The sequence below is a fragment of the Cervus canadensis genome, chromosome 23 (assembly GCF_019320065.1).
Source record: "Cervus canadensis isolate Bull #8, Minnesota chromosome 23, ASM1932006v1, whole genome shotgun sequence".
NCBI lineage: Eukaryota > Metazoa > Chordata > Mammalia > Artiodactyla > Cervidae > Cervus > Cervus canadensis.
The window spans coordinates 12,792,332-12,810,402 of record NC_057408.1 but is presented as its reverse complement, the minus strand read 5'-3'; the positions used below and the strand labels follow the sequence as shown (position 1 = coordinate 12,810,402).

General features: G+C 46.4%; 1 protein-coding gene across 13 annotated transcripts in view; it reads right to left on the bottom strand.

The window, feature by feature from the left end:
- Positions 1 to 18,071, bottom strand: part of NEDD4L (NEDD4 like E3 ubiquitin protein ligase) — a 365,448-nt gene that overhangs the window by 40,794 nt on the left and 306,583 nt on the right. For 6 of the 13 annotated variants that reach the window (XM_043444297.1, XM_043444298.1, XM_043444299.1 and 3 more), the window contains 5 exons: positions 17,605 to 17,724; positions 16,372 to 16,569; positions 10,425 to 10,502; positions 8,982 to 9,036; positions 1,887 to 1,945 (listed from right to left, as the gene is read on the bottom strand). In XM_043444297.1, coding sequence (XP_043300232.1) covers positions 1,887 to 1,945; positions 8,982 to 9,036; positions 10,425 to 10,502; positions 16,372 to 16,569; positions 17,605 to 17,724 — 510 coding nt within the window. Of the gene's footprint in view, positions 1 to 1,886; positions 1,946 to 8,839; positions 8,894 to 8,981; positions 9,037 to 10,424; positions 10,503 to 16,371; positions 16,570 to 17,604; positions 17,725 to 18,071 lie in introns of all 13 variants that reach the window. The other 7 variants (XM_043444296.1, XM_043444288.1, XM_043444290.1 and 4 more) reach the window with 5 other exon arrangements.

The window sequence follows — 18,071 nt, the reverse complement described above, 5'->3', positions numbered from 1 at the left end:
CAACTGACTCAATTACACTTGAAAAGCCAGGGAAAGTCATGATGGAAATGTATACTTTGAACACCACAGACTCGATCTAACAGGCATATAAAGAACTCTATACCCAGTAAAGACAGAATATACATTCTTTTCAGATACAAAAAGAACAGTAACAAAAAATGGTCAAGCCTCCAAAGAAGTTTCAGATATCTAATAATATTCCACGGACAATATTCTCTGACAATAATTAGTAAGAAAGAGGTAAAAACCCTCCCAAACTCTTAGAAACTAAAAAGTTTATTCTAAATAATTTATAAGCTAAGGACAGAAAGAAATCATTGTGGAAATTCCCCCAAATTTAGAACTGAATTAAAACAAAAATCACTTATCTACACTAAGGTGATGATACCTAAATACACATGCTCTCACTGACAGAGATACCACTACCTATAATAAAAGAGGAAACAAGTCTCTTTTATTAGAAAATAAAGAAACAAAGATCTTTCCTCACAGCAAATCTATCTGGATTTATGATGCTAAATAATTTCCAGTAGTAATGAATAAGAACTAACAATGTTGCATGAAGACAGATGATCATAATTGATAGATATTTGAAAAGGCTTCAGAATTAAGTCAAAAGTCCTCTGCTGCTTGAAAAACAGCATCGTTTCTTGAATTTACCTTGCTTCTCACGATGGAGAAGGGAAAATACTACTCTGACTTATTGTGACTGTGAATATACCAAAAGGAGCCCACGGCAGTGAGGCAGGTGTTTTTAAGCTACATGGAGAGAACCTGATGTCTGTTTTGACACAGGTGTTATTAGGTATTTTGCATTAACCAGCAGCAAAGCAGCTGAACAAATCCAACAAGTAGCTAAAGGGACGTCAGGCATCAACGTGCATTTGCCCTGTATTATCGTCTAAGTTTTCAAATGGACATAGAATTCAAAACGTGATTTGAACTGAATCAGATTAAAGTCACAAAATTAGTATTAAAAAGATTTTTTTGATGTGGACCATTTTAAAAGTCTTTATTGAATTTGTTGTATGTTTTGGTTGTTTGGTCTCGAAGCCATGTGGGATCTCAGCTCCCCGACCAGGGACTGAACCTGCGCTCCCCACACTGGAAGGCAAAGTCTTAAACAATGGGCCACCAGTGAAGTCCCCAAAACTGGTATCTGAAATACACCTATTGGTCTCTTGGCTCAGCACTCAGTGTAACAAACTTTACTTCCTTTAACTCCTCTAGTTTTTAAAAGATTCCCCAATTTGTAATCTTCTGCTGACTCCAGCACAGTTCCTACAAAAAGAGAGTCTCTCCTTACACTTACATAACCACTGACAAAAGACTGCTGCATTCCCTGTAATCATTGTGGCCTATTCCAGACTCCACCCAGGGGTCTGAAACCAGGTACTTCTTCTTAACTCTACCAGCTCTGGAGTTCAGCTACAATCTCACCCAAACCTTTGCAGATTTTTAGAGCCGGAAGAGGTTCAGAATCCAATTTAAATTTATTAGCATGCATATACTACCCGTGGCCTCAGGAAATGTCAAAACTCTATAAATCCAGGACAAGGTTTTGCTTCATATAAAAAGGAAGGGAGAACATTTTGATTGCTGTATTTTAATCTACCCTCTTATAAAATACGAAAGAGAAAGCTTAGTTTTGTTACCACTAGTAAATCATGTTCTCTTCCTTTATATTGAAAACCCTGTGAAAAGGCAAATGCAGCAATCAATGTCTCACTCAGAAATTCCAGGGAGGAGAAGATGGGAGTGATGTTAAATTTCTCAAGGACACCAGTCAGGCCCTTGGTATCAAGGTAGGCTGGAATATACAAGAAATATGTGCTTAGATGCAACCAAAATAGTATACTGAAGAGTTAGAACTTTAGAATACTGACCGGACCAGTAATAGCTGGGTTCTGCAGTCTTGGGTCTTCCCACTGAGTAATTTTGCTATCTGAAAATATTAAAAATAAATAAAAAAGCTTATTAGTTCAAATCTATTTAATGTTAAAAATGTTTTAGAAAGAGTTATTTCTGGATTTTCCAAAAGTTGCTCAGTTTCCCATCCTGACCCCCAAAGATAAATAGCTTAGTATTTCAGGGTTAGAACAGAATAATAGGCACCTCTGACACTGTCTAGTTAAAAACAATCAATCAAAAATGCACAACTAAAGTAAAACCGTTTATTCACACTTCCTGGCAAATAATCTGCTGGAATTTCAGTTATAAACCCCTGTTCCTTCAAGGATTTATAACTTGATCTTGATTTTCATTTAATTTTTAAAAAGGCATGAAAAAGTCTTAGTACCCCCAAAGCTAACATGGAGACGTGATTCTTCTCTCATTTCAAATACTATTCCCTTTATTTATGGTGCTGCAAACTGCTTTTGATGAGAAGTCCTATGCTGAACGAATGAATAATCCATCACATGTTTCACTCAGATGCACACAAAAATCAAAACAGCTAAGGCAAGCTGAAAAAATGAGAATTAAATACAGCAGAGGATACCAGAGCAAAGATTCCCTTCCGGCCGAGCTGGAGAGAAGTCGTTCTTTCTCCCAAATGAGTCAGTGTCAAAAAGACTGGTCACTGACACCTACACCACCGTTTCAATGGTAAAGGTGGAAACACAAGATAGCTACCTGGGTCACTTGGGATTGGTGACTGTGCATTTGGCTCAGTTGGCAAAGAAGCTGCCTGCAATGTAGGAGACCCAGGTTCAATCCCTGGGTGGGGAAGATTCCTTGGAGAAGGAAATGGCAACCCACTTCAGTATTCTCACTGGGAGAAACCCATAAACAGAGGAGCCTGGCGGACTACAGTCCCTGGGGTCGTAAAGAGTTGGACACGACTGAAGCGACTTAGCACATGTTAATTAAAATGACTTCACGGATTGCTGTGTGTGTTGAGGGCACAGGCAGGGATGGACTCACATGAAAGATGTGGGGAGGGGAGACGGAGTTTCAGGACATCTAAGTTGGCTTTAAAAAAGGGAAATTACTGGTTTGAGAAGAATATTCTATTTCTGGTATACTTAGTAAGTGGACTGATAAGAATAACTAAAATATTTGGTTTTAATGACTATCCCAGGAATTTTCTGAAGTCTGGTATGGTAACCAGAGCAGTGGTAAAGTTTTAAAATAAAGCTACCAAAGGACATGACAATTGCAGATTCTAACAATTCGGTAGAAAAGTTACATGAAATATTTCAATGTTTCAGAGAACGCTGACGGAAGTAAAAGGCATTTTTGGGTTTCTTACTTTGAAAACAGAAGTTTTCAGAAAGTAAGAGCTGCTATTGTGATGGGGAACAAGAGAAAAGAAAACTAAATAAAGGAAAAATACAGCTGAGTAAAAACTGCCTTGGACTATATATAGACTGGGCACCATTATCGAAACAGAAAATAAATGAACTGCTACCTACATATGACAAGACCTGATCTGTCCAGATGGGAACTCTGAGCTGTCATCCTTGACACCAGCACCTGGACTTCCCATGGGAAACACCTCAAACCCAACTCTGCCAGAGTCGAAGTCATAATCTTCCAACACCAAAGCAGTTCACAGAACCTCGTCTTCCTCGTTAACAGCATCGCGGTCCACTCCTGGTTCAAATCTGAACCTGCCACCCCCGTCCCCTCCTCAACCTTTCAGCACGGTGGTCACCCCTGTTCCCACCTCTCGCTGAAAAGGCTTCTCTGTGGGGCACTCGCCTCTCCCCGCACTTCTCTCCAGGTTTCCCTGGCCTCAGGCTCACTCAGCCCTGTTCAGAACAGCCTTTACAGCTCTGCCAAGGGACTCTTTCGAGAGAACAGATTTGGCCATGTCAGTCCCTTCTGGATGGCCCCTCTGGTGCTCCGGTCTGGCTGCAGAAGGGACCGAGCCCCGGCCCTGGCAGGTTCCCGCTGAGCCTGACCCTGTGTCCTGCCGGCGGCTTGCAAGCCCACTGTGATTCTCTCATCACGGTGCCACCCGCTTTCTCCCTCCGGAAACCTCTGTGTTGGGCGTGCCCGACTAAACCTCACTCATTATTTTGGATCCACTGGAAAAGTCACCCATTCCACAAGGTCCTCTCTTGCAGCCTCCCTCCCCCTACTGGAGCCCAGCACTTGGACAGAAGAACAGGCTCACTCCCCTAAGGCAGCACTTAAATACCTCCTGGCACTCCCGACCTACTTAAGCTGAGCCCAAGGCGGACAGGGTCCATGCACTGCTCATCTCTGCGGCTTCCTCTCCACCGCTGAACACATTTCCCGGCACGCAACAGAAGCCTGGGTTTTTTTAAATGACCAAATGAAGCAGATGGTGAAAACAAACTCCTTTTTAAAACAGTCTAAGCTTTCAGAACCACACACGGTTCTGTATGGTTATCATAATCATCAATTTTGCACTTAAGAATTATCAAGATAACAATGTCGGTGGCCAGTTAACCCATTCGGTACTGAAACGTTTGAACCTAAACTTGCTTTTTCTCTTTGAGCCACAATATTTCAAATAAAGGGGGCAAGAATGAAGTAGAAGAATGAAACTTAGTCCATTTAGATACCATTAAAGGGTTTGGTACAGCTTCCCTGGTGGTTTAGATAGTAAAGAATCCGCCGGCAATGCAAGAGACCTGGGTTTGCTCTCTGGGTCAGGAAGATACCTGGGAGAAGGGAATGGCAATCTACTCCAGTATTCTTGCCTGGAGAATCCCATGGACAGAGGAGCCTGGCGGGCTACAGCCTATGGGGTCACAAGAGTTGGATACGGCTTACTGACTAACCACCACCACCGCCACCAGTGGGTGTGGTACGACCACACGCAGACTAAGACGAGATCTAGAGCACCCTGGGATTTTATCTTCTAGCTCTGTGTTGATATATAAGCTGCTGGTGGGCACGTACTCAGCACCTGGGCTCCTCAGGTCTTTAAGAAGAACTGTACAATTCCTGAGAGAGGTAGGCTTCAGTTCAAGACCTTGCCGTAACCTTTTACACCAGGCATGAAACATACAAACTATCTGATAAAGTGAAAGTGTTAGTCCCTCAGTGGTGTCTGACTCTTTGTGACCCCACGGACTGTGTAGCCCGCCAGGGTTCCTTTGTCCCTGGAGTTCTCCAGGCAAGAACACTGGAGTGGGTTGTCATTCCCTTCTCCAGAGAATCTTCCCGATCCAGGGATCGAACGCAGGTCTCCTGCCTTGCAGGCAGATTCTTCACTATCTGAGTCGCCTGGGAAGCCCAATCTGATAAATGTCAGCCAAATCAATTGGGGACTCTGAAGAGATTAGTATTGAGTATTCATGCTCTTCTGAAATTAAATCTTTAAGATTTTTAATCTTAAATATGTCTCACTTCTCAAGAATTTATGAAGCAGAAAATGAAAACCCTAATGGATTCGCAGACAAGCGCACTGCTCTCTCCTACAGTCAGTGCACGGTCATGAGCCCCAGAGAAGTGGAGGACGGATGACTGAGCACCTCCCAAGGTGCCTGCTCTCACAGTCGCGTGGCGTGGCGGGGATGGCCTGGTCTCTGCCCAGCAGGCAGCAGCAGAACAAAGTGAGGTGCTGGATTTTGCTGGAACTAAGATTCAGGAAAACTGTTTAGAAGGAGAGACTGATTTGGAAGGTAAGGAAATTCCAGGTAATTCAACCCATTTTGGAGTGGTTCTTTGTACCTGATCAAGTGTCTTAAAAAGAAAACAGCAATGCTGCATTTTTCACAGATTTGGTTTCTTTTGTTCAGAAAGGCATAGGAGTGGAGCTCTGTTTCACTGATATGTACCTCTTTACTGCTTCCCACTGAATAAACCTTGACAAATTAGGGAGAAACGGCAGAAATGTTACACTACCAGCTAACACGTGTGCGTGCCAAGTTGCTTCAGTTATGTCCGACCCTTTGTGACCCCATGGACTAGCCCGCCAGGCTCCTCTGTCCATGGAATTCTCCAGGCAAGAATACTGGAGTGGGTAGCCATTTCCTGCTCCAGGGGATCTTCCCGACCCAGGCACTGAACCCACCTCTAGCAGCTGCAGCACCGGCAGGTAGGTTCTTTACACCAGTGCTGCAAATACCACACTGGCACAGCTCAGGCCAGCCAGGCTCCGTCCGTGGTCTACATCCTATCCTCCGAGTCCCAGGAATGAACAAGGGGGGCTCCCGAGTGCTGTGTGGTCTGGAAAGAGGAACGGGGAATGTCGGAGTGGAGCTTGGAGGGGCTGAAATGAGGAACCGCCCAGGCATTTAGCAAGGGACTACCCTCTCCAAACGAGGGGCTTCCCTGGCGGCTCAGACAGTAAAGCGGCTGCCTGCAGTGCAGGAGACCCAGGTTGGATTCCTGGGTCAGGAAGAGCCCCTGGAGAAGGAAATGGCAAGCCACTCCAGTATTCCTGCCTGGAAAATCCCATGGACGGAGGAGTCTGGTAGGCTCCAGTCCATGGGGTCACACAGAGTCGGATACGACTGAGTGACCTCACCTCACCCTCTGCAAACAGGAGTGGGGGCAGGCCTGAGGCTGGAGGCACCGTTCTGCTGATGCCTCTCAAGCCAAGTTCTCTCTGCTTTCTAACCACGGGCATCAACTTCCTAACAACATTGCCACCACCGGCCAGCCGAGTCACCACTTGTCAAGCATTTACTTCATCAGGTCTATGCACGCCTCCAGAAAACCAGGCCATGATTTTTCATATTCCTAATGTATCCTAGTACAGCCCTTTGCAATTGCGCTGCTCTTGCTCCTGGGGCCTTGCAGTACCTCATGACAAGTTCTCTTCAGGCTGCCCTGGCATCACGCTACCAGCCGGAACACGGCCACAATGCTATGTGAGGTCCTTTCTGAGCAAAAGACCAAGGTCGTGCCATCGGTTAAGCCTTTGTTTTAATAAAATGGTCATTATTACTCGTACCTCTCTTTGAAAAGTGAAACGGTAACGCACGAAAAAACATCAGACAAGACTGTCTTTTGTTTTTAATGGGAAAAAGGGGTGTGACTATTTTAAGCAAATTATGCTAAGAAACAGCAGAATTATAAATAGAATATTAAGGGGGAAAGTGGGAGGACACATATCTAAAGCACTTATGGCAGCAATTTTATGCTCACTAAAACTCTGGGAAGTAGGCAAAAGTCAGCATTATTACTGGTCAAAGACAAAAATGAGGCCTACGTACCTTAAACTATCTAATTTTGACCAAGGGTAAGACACATCCCTAAACACACCCTGGACTTCTATTTTGATTGAATCCTGAATTGCTGGGCTTTCTGTTTAACTTGACTGATAAAAGCCCCTCTCACTCCTGCGCCTCAAAGCAGAATTCTCTCTACCGTGCACGGGTGGCTGAGGAACCCGGGAAGGGGGTCTGAGATTTGAGACAGCCACAGGCTCCCCCGTAGGAGGGCTCGGGCCAGGCTTCCCAGTCAGCTCAGCAAGGTGCTCAGCTAACCAGTGCAGTGAGGTAAGAAGATGTGAGAAACCTGATGAAAGTGAAAGAGAGTGAAAAAGCTGGCTTAAAACTCAACGTTCAGAAAACTAAGATCACAGCATCCGGTCCCATCACTTCATGGCAAATAGATGGGGGAACAATGGAAACAGTGACAGACTTTCATCTTCTTGGGCTCCAAAATCACCGCAGATTCACTGCAATTTCATGGCTACAATTAAAAAGATGCTTGCTCCTTGGAAGAAAAGCTATGACCAACCTAGACAGCATATTAAAAAGCAGAGACATTATTCTGCCGACAAAGGTCCATCTAGTCAAACCTATGGTATTTCCAGTAGTCACGTATGGATATGAGAGTTGGACTATAAAGAAAGCTGAGCGCAGAAGAATTGATGTTTTGAACTGTGGTGCTGAAGAAGACGCTTGAGAGTCCCTTGGACTGCAAGGAGATCCAACCAGTCAGTCTTAAAGGAAATCAACCCTGAATATTCATTGGAAGGACTGATGCTGAAGCTAAAACTCCAATACCTGGGCCACCTGATGCAAAGAGCGGACTCATTTGAAAAGACCCTGATGCTGGGAAAGATTGAAGGTGGGAGGAGAAGGGGATGACAGAGGATGAGATGGTTGGATGGCATCACCGACTTGATGGACATGAGTTTGAGCACGCTCTGGGAGTTGGTGATGGACAGGAAAGCCTAGCGTGCTGCGGTCCACAGGGTCACAAAGACTCGGACACGACTGAGCTACTGAACTGAAGAAAATGTGAGGCTAGGCAACCTGGTGTAGACTTACTGCTCACATTTATGAACCAAATGAAAAGAAAGATCAAAATACTATCAGATCACACATATACATGAACTTTAAATCTACCTGAAGACTTCTTTTTAACATACATTTTCAGAAGGTTTAAGGGATATACTAATATGATCCCATGGAGAAAATGTCACTCCAACAGGGAGAAAAAAAAAAAAGAAAACCACAAAGCTAATGCCTAAAAGCAAACCTTTATTAGTTTAACTTTTAGTTGGCACAAGACACCACACGTTTATTCACTGGAGCTGGAGTAAATATCCGCAGCAAATGTACTACAATTTCAAGGAAAGAACTGCGTTTGTATTAGTGTGCTGGGCGCAGGGAGACATGCTGTGAATAGAAAATAAGTCAGAGGGGGCATCTTGCCACGAGACCCCTGAAGGCAGAGTTTAAAAAAATGTGACGGCTGCTTCAAGCACTGCTCATTCCATAGATTTCTGACTTGAACATCACTTCTCATCTTATTTTCTATCACCAGAGTGTATTTATTAAAAGCACAAAAGTCAAGGGGTCGTCAATCGGAAAAAACATTTTAACTAAAAAAAAAGTTAATAGGTCACAAGGTCAAACTGGGATGGCTGCCTTAAGCGAACACGGGGCATGGACAGTACCGTACGGGGGCACCGAGTCTCTGGCACCGTCCTCGCCACATAGCACCTGGCTGCCTAGATGGAGAGGGAGACGACACGGCTTTCACCGTCACGTCTGAGTCACCCTCGTCCCCCCTGCATGCCCGTGACCGCGCTTACTTACTGTGGTCAATGTAGAACGTCCGGCCATCCAAGTGAATCCTTTCTTCCCAGCCAGGCTGGTATCAGGGGAAGAGAGACACAGAAGACAAACATTAGCCGGCAGTTCCAAAATCAAAGGCAAACGCTAGAGACTCGAGGGCACCTTCTCCCCTGGGGTACATCTTTCCATAAGGAATAAATGAAATGGAAACATTTCAAATGAACTTCAGCACATGTTCTATAGTTTCAGCTGCACTCGCTGGATGATGAACAGGGAACAGGGGTTCTTATTTCAAAAGTTTCAAAGGGAAATTCCAGCACACTGTGAGACAGTTGAGCCTGGGGTTGAATAGTTCATTTAATTAACTGTATATTTATTGAGTAGTAAAGGGAGCAGGAAGGTTGATATAAAATGTGAGAGACGGATGCTATATCTATGTCATCAGGTGGCCGAACAATCTAATATGGCAATTCTCTGTTGTGAACTCTCACTACTCAGGACTCAGGAACCAACAGATCTGGATAATTTTTCCAAGGTCAAGCTGGGATGCCTTCATTATCTGGACTGTGCCCATGTGCTACTGAAGTCTGGAGTCCAGCAGACCTAGACAGCCTGCCATCTTCCACCTTCTAATCCCGCTCTCCAGTCTCTCCTCGGGGCTCCTTCCATCTAAGCCCTAGAACCCAACATGTGGGGAGTGTGGGATGCTGGTATAACCTGGTGAATAAAGACTTCACCCTGATCTTTCGCGCTTCAAATTTGGCTGTGTATATAATACCATACAGCAGGCAATAGAAAGGTTCTTGGGAAACAATCACCAAAAAAATTCCCAGCACCTTTCCACTTTAAAGTAGTCTTGGAGTGGGCACCACTCCCCACCTTTCCGCCCCTATAAGGGTTTTTAAAAAATTGGGGGGTGGGTGGGTGGGTCAAGAAGCATGGAGAAGGTTTCATTCAAAATTTAACTTGGAGTGAATAGCTTTTCTCTCACTCAGGCCCCAAAAGAGAACTGATAAAAAATTAGATTTATAAACAGTCATCGACAAGGGGGAATCTGCAGGATAAAGGACTTAGAGAAACCTTCTGCAATTACTTACGCCTTTTTCTCCCACAGTTTTTAATATTTTTATTCCTATGACTAAATCAGCAGTATGGATGGAAATCAATGGTTGCTAAGTTACAAAATAAATGTGTGCTGCTTAACTCGCCACCTGCAGAGAAAGCCTCCAACATCCTAGCGGCCAGGTGTACCTTCCGCTAGCGAGAGGGCAGCCACTCCGACACCTTTTTCAGAAGAGCTACGTGCGGTGTGAACTGTGTAAACTGACTCTGTTAAGAACTCACAGACCAAAGGGGACTCAAAACACCCGGAGAAGGAGAAGATCACAGGGCTTCCCTATCAATACTGAGCCCATGACTCAGGAAACATTTTCAGACTGGCCTGTGGGTCTCCAGTGTACTCACAGGAAGAGGGCCAAGGTCATTGGGGTTTAAGGATGCCTTTGACCGCATGTGTACTGGAAATTTCAGGCGTGGATCTTCCTGAAAGAAAAATGCAAAAGGCAGAAGAGGTTAGGAGTCACCGTCCCTGAGCAGCGCTGGTCCCGCCCTTCGGGAGGCGTGTGCTCCACAGCGACCAGGCTGCTTGTACGCGGGATGCACTCCTGCTGCGTGGGGGAGGGGAGGATCCCACCTCGGCGTAGGAAGCCTGACACCCCAGCTCTCAAAAACGATTCCACTCTTCCTCCTTGTCCTCGATGAAAGGAAGAGAGTAAGAAGTAGAAGGTTTTCCCAAGACCTGGAGCAGATGAAGAGGAAGCGGGTTCCAGCAGTGATGTCACCATGGAAACCAGGGTGGAGGATGCTGGTGAAGACGAGGCTCTGGTCCACAGGGAGGGGGTGGGGACGCTGGTTTGTACAGCTCCCTCTGGACCCTGAGCTCCGGGGTGAGGGCAGCTCGCCTGTTAGCAACAGCCTCTCCATCAGCACTTGAGTCGCTATTGCTCCCTTCCACCCTCTCTTCAGCTAAAGCTGGAAACCAGTCTGGTCGGACTGCCCAGTCATGAACTGCCCCAGGCTTAGCTGGCAACATCTCATCAAGTCACAACCCCAGGAGAGAACTTCACTGGGATTCTTGACCAAGTTCTACAAATTAGATCTTAAAAGTTCACAAAATACTTTTCTTAAGGGATGTGCTTTATCAGATACCACACAGAACCAATGAAAGAGAAATACATGCCCTGACATCTTGGGTCATGCTTTATAACTTACAAAGAGCAGTCAGATGTATGATCCTGCAGCTACCTTGCCAGGAGGTTGGGCTGCTCCCTTAGACAAGGAAACTGAGTCTCACAGAGAACAAGAACTTGCCCAGAGGTTCTGGTTTACAGTCTAGCAGTTGCCCCTTCACCTGTACAGACCCAATTAAAAATGCAGGGCAACCTAGGAATCCCTATTTTAAAGTCAAAAGATTAGAAAACAAACAAAATGATAATCTTTTAAACTCAAACGACTAGAAAACAAAAAGATAATATTAACCAAATAAGCCTAATAGAAAAACAAAAAGTCATCCTAAAATCTTAAAAAAAAAAACTCAAAAAACACTGTATTTCAATAATGCTAAAGCCTTTGTTGCTCTTAAAATTACTAAAAGGTTTTCTGCCTCAGCATTTCCCCAAGTCAGCAAGAAAATGAAATAGTTGGTATAAAACTGAGAAAAAAACAAAACAAAACTGGGAAAATAATAAAACTCACTTTTGGTTGGACATATGAAGTTACATATGATTACATACCAAGACTGTATTAAACATCTCCTGGATTATGGCGCGTGACTGCTAATGGGTATGGGGTTTCCTTTGGCGGGATGGAAATGTCCTGTAACCGATGATGGTGATGGCCACACACATGTGTGAAGCTCTAATCATTCCGAGGTACATTTCAAATGGGTGAAATGTATGGGATGTGCACAATACCTCGACAAAGCTTTAAAAATGTTTCTCCCAAATGAACAGTCTAAACCGTTGGTATCACCAGGTAATAACAAAGTGACAGATTTAGGGGCTGGCAAGAATGACAAGAAAAATCACCCGCATACAAATCAACCTGTGCTTTCTGTCAGCTATAAGCAAACTGTTACAGAAGCAATAAGTCATATTAGCAGTTTTTGATGGAAATCGATCTTGAACCTTTTAAAGGCATAATCAGAGGCCTAAAAAAATTCCAGTATTCTATAGCATACTGGAACACCTACAGTGTAAGTTGATATACAGATAGCTTTAGGATTTAGAAGGTCCAAAAAGCTCATCATCTGGTAAACATCTGTAACTGCTTTGTCATGGAAAGAGGAAAACCTTAGAATAGTGACCTCCACCAAACACATCCAAGGCTAACTGTGAGCTGGCCCAAGTAATGTCCCCACCGTGGGGAACCCCGGGCCCCCCCACAGCCCTGGATGATGCTGAATTCAGAGAAAGTCTGAGGCTGGGATCACAAGGCTGGGGCTCCCGGATGCTCCATGCTTGGAATTACACACACAGGCTACTGCGAAAGACAACCTGCTCTTCTGGCAAAGAGCTGCTGATTGAAAGAAGATAAAAGAAACAAACAAACAAAAAACAACTGCAATTAAACAAAAGTGACCAACAGGGGATGGGGGAAAAAGCATGAAGAGTAAAATAAACTCCGTTTCACAGGCAGGTCTGCTAAAATGGCCTGGCACGGAAACCTGGAACTCACAGAATGTGAGGGCTGGAGGCACCTGGGCGGGGAGGTCGGGTCACGTGATTTTATTATACCAACAAAAATCAAAATACTGCCAGCAGCTGCCATCCATCAGGCTCTGTGGACTCAGCCTACGGGGCCCAGGAACCGCCCTCCTACGGAGTCCCCTGACCGACAGAGGGCGCAGCTGGCGGGGCAGGAGACAGCCAGGGCCCACGTGACCTGGGACAACCTGAGGGATGAGAGTCAGCCGGAATCCTAGCGAGGTCTGAATATGAAAGAATGAACCACATGACGTGTGCTGGGCCGTTTGTCCTCGCCTCAGCACAGGAAGAGCCCTCCTTCACAATTACATCAGTATTTCACAACTGTTTCCCTCAAATACAGTTGAAAGGGCTTTTAAACAGAAGGCAAAGATCAACATAAAAAAAAAAGGTTTCGCGGACTTCTCTAGCAGTCCAGTGGTTAAGGCTTCGTCTTCCAAGGCAGGGGGCATAGGTTCAATCCCTGGTTGGGGAACTAAGATCCCACATGTCTCCCCTAACCTGCAATTTCTTAGTGGACTTATTTAAAAATAGATAATATAAGGGCACGCTGGCCGGTTAAAAACACAGTGGTGCTTTTTCCAGCCTGGAAGGGAGCAACCACCAGGCCTGGACTACATGACTTTTATTAGTCTGGACCTGGGTAGAAAAGAAAACAAGCCTAAAACTTAATTAAGGTATAACCTTTCTTATTACAGAAATAAGCCAATGCTTTGTCCTGTTAAAGACATAAATATGTTCTGACACACATGCTTTGAGCTGCTGCTTCAGCAGAAGGAACAGACACACTACAGCCTCCTGTAATCTCTTCTCGCCTCCCTGGGGGCCTTCCCGAGGTCCACAGCTGCCCCACCCGGTGGGGACCAGGAGACGTGCACCTGACATGTCTGACCTGATCCCCACAGCAGGCTGGCGCCCTGCCTCCGTGATTCATGAGTGCGAGAGGCCGTGTTTTATAACGAGACTCAGAGGGTGTGTGTGTGCGTGTGTCCGACTCCGCGACCCTATGGACTGTAGCCCACCAGGCTCCTTGGTCCATGGGATTCTCCAGGCAAGAATACTGGGGTCAGTTGCCCTTTCCTCCTCCAGGGGATCTTCCCGACCCAGCGATTGAACCTGCATCTCCTGCACTGGCAGGCGGGTTCTTTACCACTAGTACCACCCCGGGGAAGCAAAGGGAAGGCTCCTCTATCAATGTGTTCAAAGGAGAAGCTTCTGGTCAGTGCAGGCCTCGAGAGCACACAGGGTGCAGAGGGAAGACGTCCGTTTTCATTCCTCTCGACCTGTCTGAGCTGTTTTTCTTTCTTTTATGACAATGCGCAAATCTAAGAATAGCTGTTCTCTCTTAAAAAAAAAAAAAAAAAAGCAACCCCCAAAGCAACTCAACACAGGTTTTAAGCTGAATATTATCTTCCCGTTTCTCCCCACCCCTCCACCTTTTGTCAGACTAAACACGCGTTCGGAGCGCGTGCTCCGCCGCCAGCGCTGCGGATGGGCCTTTGTTTAGCGGGGATGACGCAGCCGCGTCAGGACATCCGTGCTGAGCGGGGAGGGGTCGTGACGGCTGGTGGACCTCTCTGTTGCTACCTTCAGGATTTTCACGACAGCAGCCACAAAGAAACGCTGTTTTAACAAATTGAAATTTGAAAAATCAGTGAGTCACGAGTATCTGGTAGAAAGGGGCAATGGGAAATTCAAACTGGGCCTCATTCAGCAACAACGCAGGCAACAAACAAAGCGGGTGCTAATATTTAACAGGAAACCTGCCCAGCTGCAATTGGCACTGCAGCTGTGGCGTGAAAGGCTGTGGAAAGGTTAGGGGATCTGATTACTAAGCTAGTTCAAACTACTAAAATCATAGCTTATGTTGGCAGGCCACAGTGGCTCCATACACTAATCCATCTACTTTCACAGTATTTACCCCTATCTTTGGAGCTCCCATTTCTGGCTGAGGAACTGAAATCCCAGCAGTGCTGTACCAAGTAGAAATGGGTTCAGTAGCAGGGCTGCTACAGGTTCTACGTCCCTGAGGGGAAAAAAAAAAAAGACTTTAAAACCAATCTCTATTTCCCAAGGAGCTTGCTATCTATTACTCTCCTGTTGCCACAAACCTGTAATCTTATCTTCAGATGAAACTGCTATTTATCACACGTCTGAGAAGGAGTGATGAGTTTACCAAATGAATGCTACCAGATCTGAATTTTAAATTCTCTTTGCAGGTTATTCCTTTACTCCAAAATTGGAGTGGTTCTCACTGAGGGGTGTTGGGAAACGCCTGGGGGCCTCCGGGGTTCTCAGTATGATGGGTGGGGGAGGGGGCAGTGGCTATTAGGATTCGGCGGCAGGGGCCAAGGATGTTAAATGTCCTGCAGTAACAAGCACAGTCCTGCCCCAAGTGCTAAGAATGTCCTCGTGAAGACACACCGTACCATGATCCGTGAGATCTGAGAGAACCTAATCCAATTCTCAAGGGACTGAATTACCATCATGCCATGGGCAGAGAGTAAATGACAGTCCAGGTCACTTGGGTCCAGGTCTCTTCCTTCACATGATACTGCTGTTCTAGCAACTGGGTATATTTGGTGTCTTCACTGGAAGTGGGAATTTAAAGCATGTGTTGACTCTTGGTCCAAGACCAAAGAGCCAGGGCCAGTGACAATCACCAAAACTCAACCAGATTTCATGTAATCATCGGTTCTAAACAGCAGTGCAGCACACAGAAAGACTGAGCCCAACTCCATACCTGGATAGTCAGCTGGGGATATAAGGGGAAGGAAGGAAAACAAACCTTCGGGAGCATCAGAAAGAGTCAGAAACCTGAGGACCCACTTCAGGTTAACTACTGGCCTAGAGGTGAAACAGTAGAAAAACACCACTGACTTTAAAAAGAACTCTATGCTACCTTTAATAAGCCACCACTGACTGCCCGAAAGAAAGGAAGAGTGAACAGAGGAATGTAAAGACACGCATACGTCCTTTTCAATAATCTCATTTTTCCCTAAGTTAATACAACACACACATTCTCCCTCGTGCATGATTCAGGGGAACAAGGACGAGTACTGTGATTAAGGAAAAAAAACCGCGACAAGATGCTCACAAGAAAGAGCTATCAAATTTACAAAGTCTCCTAACCTGTGATTAAAAGAATGTAACATAGCACTGGAGGGTAAAACACTTATCTGATGCAAACTATACACACTAAAAGGACACATCAAATAAAAACAAAGACGGGTACTGGCAACACAAATGCAAAAAGAAAGTGACACAGAAAAATTCTTTGTAAAAAGATTGGAATTCCCAATAAAGTTACAGCATCCTAAGACAGGAAGCAACAACATCAAAATTCCAGCAATATGGAGCACTACCTTTTTCCAAAACACAGTAAACTGTCAACACTGGAGCTTCCCATGAGCGCTCTGAGGAAAAGGCATCAGTACCCGGGATGGCCATGAGTCCGTGCCTGTAAATCACCCACTCCCCCCAGCCCCCACGTGCGGAGTCGAGGAGAAGGCTCAGGAGACCCTCAGGGGACACGCTATGGTGCCAGGAAACTTCTCAGCAAGCACCATGGATGCTGAGTCAGGAGATAAAGGGATGGACGCCAGACCCTGGGATGAAAGTGGAGCCAAATAAAGCAGCGGCCTTACCCATGTCGTGGTCTTTGTGTTGTGGTCAATGAAGAAGGGCCGGCCGTTGGGCGCTATCCTCATCTCCCAGCCGGGCGGCAGGAAGCTCTGTGTGACTTTGTGTTGTGGTTTGGGGGAGTTGTAAGGTGATGGCTGTGGGGACTGTGGATTGGAAAGGGTATCTTTCACAGCCCGACGTACGGGTGAGTCCTTGGCGCCCTAAGGAATAATAACGAGCGTTAGAACTCTCATCACGTGCTGGTTCAGAGGGCCATCACGTCCCCGGGGGTCAGGGAATGCTCCTCTCTGAACGGGGACCAGGGGGAAACGCCTAAAAAAACCCTGCTTCTGTCATCTGCTTACTTTAAAAAACAATCTAACTGTGATGCTTTCCTATTGGTTCAATACACAACAATATTAAGTAAGTATAACCACGCTCCTTTGATAGCTGCTCGGTACATACCCCCAAATACTTTTCGGTAGTAACCATTATGGATGGGGATTTTACAGAAGGTGGAGAAAAACGTGCCCCTGCTCTTAATGAGCTCACAGTCTAATGGAGACGGACTGGCAATTTCTGGAGCAGAAAAAAAGCTCTATCAATGGAGACCACCACCAGGGATCGCACAGTTGTTAACCAGGACATCCACATCACAGCCTGGAGGAGGTATCTCCCCGTGCCACTCATCAACCTCCTAAACCCGGGCACAGAGCAGCCCACAGCCAACTTTAAGATGCCCATCACGTTTACAGCGTCAAAGGTTTTAGTCTCCGGCTGTTGTGATATTAAGGGATGTCGCTAAGACCACACAAACAGGAGAGCGCAAAGCGGATGCCCAGCGGTGACTCAGAGATGCAGACACGCATCAGAAACACGAGGCCCACACGATGGAAGACCCTACAGTAGGGAGGGAGAAAGAATGATCGAAGCGACAGCTGTGTGTAAAAACTCAACGGAAGCACTGGGATTGGAAAGAGCTGTTATGTGCGTCTCATGAGGTGACAGGCGGTAAGGAGCGGAACACAAGGATGGAGAGAGTTCGGAAGAGAGGAGCCCCATCCAGCAGGGGGTCGCCGTGGCCACGGCCCCGTGACAGTGAGAGTCGGTGTGAGAGTCCAGGGGTGGGAAGCATGGAGTGAGGCCTCACCACGAGCACAGCGACGGCCGGAGAGGGAGGCGGCCGCCCCGCGCCCGCCCAGGGCGGAGACAGAAGAGGGGGTGAGGAGGGGTGGGGAGCCGAGTAGCCGTCTCACCTCCAGCGGGGCGGATAAAGTTACTGTTGGCGAGCTGAGGCTACGAGGCCGGCGGATCTGAGGCTCGATTAGGTGGTTGTTACTGTTTGTGGCGGATCCCGATGCGCCGTCTTCTGCGAGCTACGTTGGAGGCAAACACAAGTTAGCGGCGTGCGAGGTGCTCCCTGCGCGGGTGTGGGCCCAGTGACCGCACGGCCAGCGGTCACGAGAGGTCTGGCCTGTGGGCAGCGTGGAGGAGACGACCACACGTGCTAACGGGGGCGGGGGTGGGCGAGGGACGGGGAAACTCACTCCAGGGAAGTAAAGAATGAATCACGAGCCTGGCAGAAGAACCAGCCTCAGAGAAAAGGGGGAGCTGGGAGGGACGCTACCTGCTGGGATCAACGGGCTCTTCCTCTGAAAATCTCTTTTGGGTCAGGTTTTTTTTTTAATAAAATGGACCCTCTAGGGAGAGACTGAGTCAGGGA